Raw genomic sequence first — 7,565 nt, 5'->3', positions numbered from 1 at the left:
TCCTATAGTAGTTTCCTTCAATTATATGTCACCAAATCAAATTTTATAATGATTGTTGAAAAATTTCAGAAAAGGGAGATGGATAATTATAACTTTGGAGAAGTGTTTGAGAGAGAGAGTACAAGCACTGGAAGGCCCTCTAGGACCACCACTCGATTCAGGCAATCCTATAATGAGGATATCATCGCGCCAAGCTTCGATCCCGAAGAGGACGATGGAGTCCCTAACGCTTCATCTTTCCCATGTTATTACTTTTTGAGTAATGCAGGGTTGATGGATGATTTCTTGACCCTCGTTGGTAAGGCGGGTTTAACCACCTATATGGAAGATGAAAGAGAGCAATACTATATGCTCACTAAAATCTTTGTGGAGAGCTTCAAGTTCAACACCAAGCATTACCACCCGACGGTTGCATTCAAGATCTATGGTAAAGCCATTACTATGAAGTTAAAAGATTTTTGTGCTGCATTGGGTATTGCCCCTGTAGGTACCGCAAAGAGGATCGAGGACAATCCGAGGGTTTTGCTTGAGCTCTACGGAGAGATCACCAACGATGATTGCCGCACCATTCAGCGTGGCAAGATAAGAAACATCCAACTCCCCGCCATTAAGTATTTTGCTTATTACCTTGCTACTAGCATTCTTGGTAGGGAGAACACTAGCAATATTTCTAGCTATCATCTTGCTTTCTTAATTGCTGCACTCACTGGAGAGACACCTTATCATCTTGGTGCTCTTATTACTCGCCGCTTGTCTAGCAAGGGGCCTATTTTTGGAGGAATTATTGCATCGCGCATTTTAGCACATCTAGAATTTCCTCTTGATCCTACTGATGTGTGATGACCCACAAGTATAGGTGTTATGACCCAAAGTTTTGCTTGTTTAAGTTTCGCCACTCGAGTAACAATTATGAATTTCAAATAAAACAATAAGTGTTTTTGAAGTAATTTGCAGTGCCGGATGAAAATGAAAGAACCAAAATAACATAATAACAGGGACCTCTAGGTAAGATTCCCAGATATTTTACTACCGCCTCAGTCGTTAGTTGTCTATTGCTTGAACCAAAATATCTACTATTCCTATCCGGAGAAGTGCACTGCCCAAGCTATCCTTCTTCCGTTCTTATCTTTAATCCCTTAGGGGCCAAGCTTCCCTCGGCTGATCTGTATCTGCTCCCAAGTTCCAACAGTGTAGAAGTGCACTATAAATACACCTCCTGTTGGAGCCTCTCTGCCATCTCCCCATCAAGCTAGCCTCTCTCCATTTCTTTCGGTTTCATCCATAGGGAAAACTCTGCTTCTGCTCTTGGGATTAGACAGCAATTTTCGTTCTTAGAAGATAGAAAAAGGAAGCTGCGTGGAAATATTTTAAGGTGTCCCAGAGAGGGTGATCAGAGGTAAGCGGTTATTCAAGTCCAAGCTGATCTCTTAGTAAATTCCTCCATCCAAGCTAAATGATCCATCGAGTCATCTTTCTATACAAAAGCACGAATACAAATGTTCACCTGCTTCCCACTAGTTCGGACCAAACTAGCTAAATAATATTTTCACCTATATACTGGATTAAGGGTTAACACTACTAAGCCTGTCCTCTGAATTTAATTACTGGGATTTAAGATACATGATCTGATAAAATAAATTGGACAGGCTATGCATGTATATACTTGGAACATGAACAGTGACAAAGAACTGAAATAAACATCAGGATGACTAGCTCTTACGTGAACCATACGTGTACTTAAGGAGAAGTGTGGTATATTTACCAAAACTTATAGACTTGTAATATGACTAGGTCCAGGAGCGGCACAAGTCTAATCAACGAGGAGACTCAAGGCAAGCTGCGTATACCAGAATCTTCTTGTGTGCTTTGTATTCCCTTGATCGATTTATTTGGTTGCGATGCCTATATGTGTATTGTTTGCTATATCTCTATATCGGTAGAGCTATTTCCTTTGCATTTTCAGCATATGTTAATTGTTGTATATTGGTCAAGCAAGATAAAATACGGTATTATATATCAACAAATTGGTTGGTCATAATCATGGAAAGTGTGGTGTATCCAGCCTGAGACGGTCGATACCTGAAAGGTGTGGGATGGTAGGCCCGGATGGGAAGGCCCACACAAGTAGGGGACTCGGCGACGTGATTCTCAGAGATCGATACTATCACGAGGTGGGATTATGGCAATTGATTTGCTGATAGGGCTTAACTAAAACTTGAGTTTTATTTGATATATATATATTAAGGATGATATGGATATTGGTGTTGCTTGGTTTATGCCAAAGGGCGTTCAATCGCTATGAGTGCATATCGCACCCTGCTGAGCTATGAGGATATAATGGACTGTAAAACATGTATATTCTTGTTGAGTATGTTTAACATACTCACAATCTTTTGTTTTCATCTAGTATGCGCAGATCAATTTTAGGATCAAGTGGCGACGGCTGAAAATCCATATGACGGCATATAGCGTATAAGTGGAGCGGGATATTAATAAAAGAAAATATCACTAGTGTTGTAATAAATAAGTTGTACTTGTAATATTTGATAATGAATAAAGTGGAGACCTTGCTTGGCATTTGTCAATGATATTTCACTATTTAGCCTTGTATGCTTATGGTTCCTTCAAGTCATAAGCATACGGCGGCTGTCATTCTCCTAGGTCGTGGCTTGGGGCGTGACAGTTAAAGTGGTATCAGAGCCAAGGTTTCCACATAATATCTAAAATTAAAATGGAAAATAATAAGGTAGGTAATAATCATTTGACATAATGTTAGGAGTAAGAGAGCACAAATGTTTTTACTATCCGAGATATCCAGCGCTAGTTGCATGCAAAATAAAGGTAGAATAACTGAATAGTATCTATTTGCATTTTGACAACATCGACTCATGTTTTGCTTTCCTGATTAGCTTGTCTTCTAAATATCATGAACTGATTGTATTGTTGATGATTAGGAATTTAACTTAATTATTAATAATTTGTTTATGGTAGATGGATGGTGGGAACATGAACAATGTGAATGGTACTAGCAATAGCTACTCTGGGGACGTGGTCCGTAATGTAGATGGACAAGACCATCTGACCCATTTACTTGCTGATATTATTGAAAAGCAAGAAATAACCCAACAAAGGCAAATACAAATAGTAGAACACATTGCGAGGAGTGATGGGAAACGTAATAGACTTGGAGATTTTCAAAAGTTAAGGCCTCCAACATTTCTTGGTACATCTAATCCTTTGGAAGCTGAAGATTGGATTATTGCCATGGAAAAAGCCTTCGATGCAATGAGTTGTACTGACAACGAGAGAGTTTCCTTCGCAATGTACATGCTACAGTCTAGTGCGTTCGAGTGGTGGGATGCTCATAGGAAGTCTTACGAGCAAGATGTTCAAATTACATGGAAGTTATTTAAGGAAGCTTTCTATCAAAAGTATTTTCCAGAAAGTGTTAAAAGGATAAAAGAGAAGGAATTCCTTGAATTAAAACAAGGGCACAAGTCAGTTTCAGATTATGAAATTGAGTTTTCTAGACTTGCTCGATTTGCCCCTGCTTTTGTTCAAACTGATAGTTCAAAGGCCCGACGGTTTGAGAGTGGATTGTGCCAACCTCTTAAACGACGTGTCGAAGCCTTTGAGTTGAACTCTTTCAGGGAGGTTGTGAACAAAGCTCAACTCTTAGAAAAAGGTTACCATGACGAAGTGGAGGAGGTGCAACAAAAATCAAAGAAGCCCAAATTCAATATGCATCAACATGAGGAGGACTTTCAAGAAGAAGTGAGGTTTTCAATGTCTACGGGTCAAGTTTCTAATGCCCGCGAAATACCATGTCCTATTTGCAATGGAGATCACCCTCCTCATTTTTGTCCATACCGTTGGGGAAGATGCTACAAGTGTGGACAGGCCGGACACACTCAAAATCGGTGTCCATCTCTGAAGCTGAATATCCCTATAGCTCAAGTCGCTCCATCAAAACCAGCATTATTACCGGCGCCTGCACAACCTTTGTATTTGACTGGACCCAGTCTGCTAAATAATTCATCATGTCAAGCTCCGGCGCCAAATAAGGTTCCTCACGGACAAACAAATAAGGGAGAGAAAAATGTTGGAAGAAATCATGCCCAAGTCTATAATATAATCAAGACTAACAAAGAGGAGCCTGATAAGGAAATACCAGGTAACATCTAAGATTGCACGATTATAATGTGTCCTTTTCTTGGCTCGGAAAAAAAATATCTCAAGCAATATAGCAAGGCTAGTAATAGTGCAATTGTAAAACATAGCTTACTCTATATTATATTTGAAATTTCGAGACGAAATTTTTATAAGAAGGGAGGAATGTTATGACCCAAAGTTTTGCTTGTTTAAGTTTCGCCACTCGAGTAACAATTATGAATTTCAAATAAAACAATAAGTGTTTTTGAAGTAATTTGCAGTGCCGGATGAAAATGAAAGAACCAAAATAACATAATAACAGGGACCTCTAGGTAAGATTCCCAGATATTTTACTACCGCCTCAGTCGTTAGTTGTCTATTGCTTGAACCAAAATATCTACTATTCCTATCCGGAGAAGTGCACTGCCCAAGCTATCCTTCTTCCGTTCTTATCTTTAATCCCTTAGGGGCCAAGCTTCCCTCGGCTGATCTGTATCTGCTCCCAAGTTCCAACAGTGTAGAAGTGCACTATAAATACACCTCCTGTTGGAGCCTCTCTGCCATCTCCCCATCAAGCTAGCCTCTCTCCATTTCTTTCGGTTTCATCCATAGGGAAAACTCTGCTTCTGCTCTTGGGATTAGACAGCAATTTTCGTTCTTAGAAGATAGAAAAAGGAAGCTGCGTGGAAATATTTTAAGGTGTCCCAGAGAGGGTGATCAGAGGTAAGCGGTTATTCAAGTCCAAGCTGATCTCTTAGTAAATTCCTCCATCCAAGCTAAATGATCCATCGAGTCATCTTTCTATACAAAAGCACGAATACAAATGTTCACCTGCTTCCCACTGGTTCGGACCAAACTAGCTAAATAATATTTTCACCTGTATACTGGATTAAGGGTTAACACTACTAAGCCTGTCCTCTGAATTTAATTACTGGGATTTAAGATACATGATCTGATAAAATAAATTGGACAGGCTATGCATGTATATACTTGGAACATGAACAGTGACAAAGAACTGAAATAAACATCAGGATGACTAGCTCTTACGTGAACCATACGTGTACTTAAGGAGAAGTGTGGTATATTTACCAAAACTTATAGACTTGTAATATGACTAGGTCCAGGAGCGGCACAAGTCTAATCAACGAGGAGACTGCAAGCTGCGTATACCAGAATCTTCTTGTGTGCTTTGTATTCCCTTGATCGATTTATTTGGTTGCGATGCCTATATGTGTATTGTTTGCTATATCTCTATATCGGTAGAGCTATTTCCTTTGCATTTTCAGCATATGTTAATTGTTGTATATTGGTCAAGCAAGATAAAATACGGTATTATATATCAACAAATTGGTTGGTCATAATCATGGAAAGTGTGGTGTATCCAGCCTGAGACGGTCGATACCTGAAAGGTGTGGGATGGTAGGCCCGGATGGGAAGGCCCACACAAGTAGGGGACTCGGCGACGTGATTCTCAGAGATCGATACTATCACGAGGTGGGATTATGGCAATTGATTTGCTGATAGGGCTTAACTAAAACTTGAGTTTTATTTGATATATATATATTAAGGATGATATGGATATTGGTGTTGCTTGGTTTATGCCAAAGGGCGTTCAATCGCTATGAGTGCATATCGCACCCTGCTGAGCTATGAGGATATAATGGACTGTAAAACATGTATATTCTTGTTGAGTATGTTTAACATACTCACAATCTTTTGTTTTCATCTGGTATGCGCAGATCAATTTTAGGATCAAGTGGCGACGGCTGAAAATCCATATGACGGCATATAGCGTATAAGTGGAGCGGGATATTAATAAAAGAAAATATCACTAGTGTTGTAATAAATAAGTTGTACTTGTAATATTTGATAATGAATAAAGTGGAGACCTTGCTTGGCATTTGTCAATGATATTTCACTATTTAGCCTTGTATGCTTATGGTTCCTTCAAATCATAAGCATACGGCGGCTGTCATTCTCCTAGGTCGTGGCTTGGGGCGTGACAATAGGGGATCGCAACAGTCTTCGAGGGAAGTAAAACCCAATTTATTGATTCGACACAAGGGGAGACAAAGAATACTTGAAAGCCTTAACAGCGGAGTTGTCAATTCAGCTGCACCTGGAAATAGACTAGCTCGCAAGAGTTTATCAGTAGTAACGAGTTTATAGCGATAGCAGATAGTGAAATAACAATGCAGAAGTAACAAAGACAGCAGTAGTGATTTTAGTAAACAGACAGGATTAAAATACTGTAGGCACGGGGACGGATGAACGGGCGTTGCATGGATGAGAGAAACTCATGTAACAATCATAGCAGGGCATTTGCAGATAATAATAAAACGGTGTCCAAGTACAAAGCAATCAATAGGAATGTGTTCCAATTATAGTCGTACATGCTCGCAATGAGAAACTTGCACAACATCTTTTGTCCTACCAGCCGGTGGCAGCCGGGCCTCTAGGGAATCTACTGGATATTAAGGTACTCCTTTTAATAGAGTACCGGAGCAAAGCATTAACACTCCGTGAACACATGTGATCCTCACATCACTACCATCCCCTCCGGTTGTCCCGAATTCTTGTCACTTCGGGGCCATTGGTTCCGGACAGCGACATGTGTATACAACTTGCGTGTAAGATCATAAAACAATGAATATCATGATGAAACAATAACATGTTCAGATCTGAGATCATGGCACTCGGGCCTTAGTGACAAGCATTAAGCATAGCAAGTTGCAACAATATCATCAAAGTACCAATTACGGACACTAGGCACTATGCCTCTAACAATCTTATGCTATTACATGACCAATCTCATCCAATCCCTACCATCCCCTTCGGCCTACGAGCGGGGGAATTACTCACACATGGATGGGGGAAACATGGCTGGTCGATGGAGAGGCGTCGGTGGTGATGGTGGCGATGATCTCCTCCAATCCCCGTCCTGCGGAGTGCCGGAACGGAGACTTCCGGCTCCCAGAGACGGAGTTTCGCGATGTGGCGGCGTTCGGGAGGGTTTACGGCGACTTCGACTCTCTCTCTGTGCGTTTTTAGGTCGAGGCCGATAAGTAGTCCGAAGGAGGGCATCGGAGGCCGGCCGAGGGAGCCACACGCCAGGGCCGCGCGCCCCCTCCCGGGCCGCGCCGCCCCTAGGGTGTGGGGCCCTCGGGCCTCCCCACGACTTGCCCTTCGGCTCCGTAAGTATTCTCGGGAAAATAGGGCCTTCGTATAAATTCCGAGGTTTTTCCCGAAAGTTGATTTCGCATAAAAACGAGACACCGAAACAGTTCGCTGAAAACGGCGTAGCGGCAATTAGTCAATGTTGTAGACCGCACGGTCAATGGATTAGGGTTTCCCTGGAAGCGAGCCTAGGAGGGTGGGAATGACCCAAAATTGTGTGTCCACATGGTGTGTAC

At 41.3% G+C, this 7,565-nt stretch overlaps 1 protein-coding gene across 4 annotated transcripts; it reads left to right on the top strand.

The window, feature by feature from the left end:
- Nucleotides 1-866: 866 nt before the first annotated feature.
- LOC124659860 lies at nt 867-6,052 on the top strand. Of its 4 annotated transcripts, none has more exons than XR_006989723.1 (4): nt 867-1,396; nt 1,792-1,832; nt 2,992-4,875; nt 5,892-6,052. XR_006989723.1 is itself a non-coding variant. In XM_047197682.1 (2 exons), exon 2 carries the CDS (start codon nt 2,992-2,994, stop codon nt 4,183-4,185), a length of 1,194 nt encoding a protein of 397 aa, XP_047053638.1. In that variant the 5' UTR covers nt 1,560-1,832; the 3' UTR covers nt 4,186-5,301. The 4 variants fall into 4 exon arrangements, 1 of the variants encoding a protein (XP_047053638.1); XR_006989722.1 differs by lacking the exon at nt 5,892-6,052 and adding an exon at nt 5,271-5,307; XR_006989724.1 differs by lacking the exons at nt 2,992-4,875; nt 5,892-6,052 and adding an exon at nt 2,417-2,577 and having other exon boundaries at nt 946-1,396; nt 1,792-2,171.
- Nucleotides 6,053-7,565: the final 1,513 nt, after the last annotated feature.

Source organism: Lolium rigidum, chromosome 6 (genome assembly GCF_022539505.1).
Source record: "Lolium rigidum isolate FL_2022 chromosome 6, APGP_CSIRO_Lrig_0.1, whole genome shotgun sequence".
In the NCBI taxonomy this organism is placed as follows: Eukaryota; Viridiplantae; Streptophyta; class Magnoliopsida; order Poales; family Poaceae; genus Lolium; species Lolium rigidum.
This window is presented reverse-complemented; position numbering and strand designations above follow the sequence as displayed.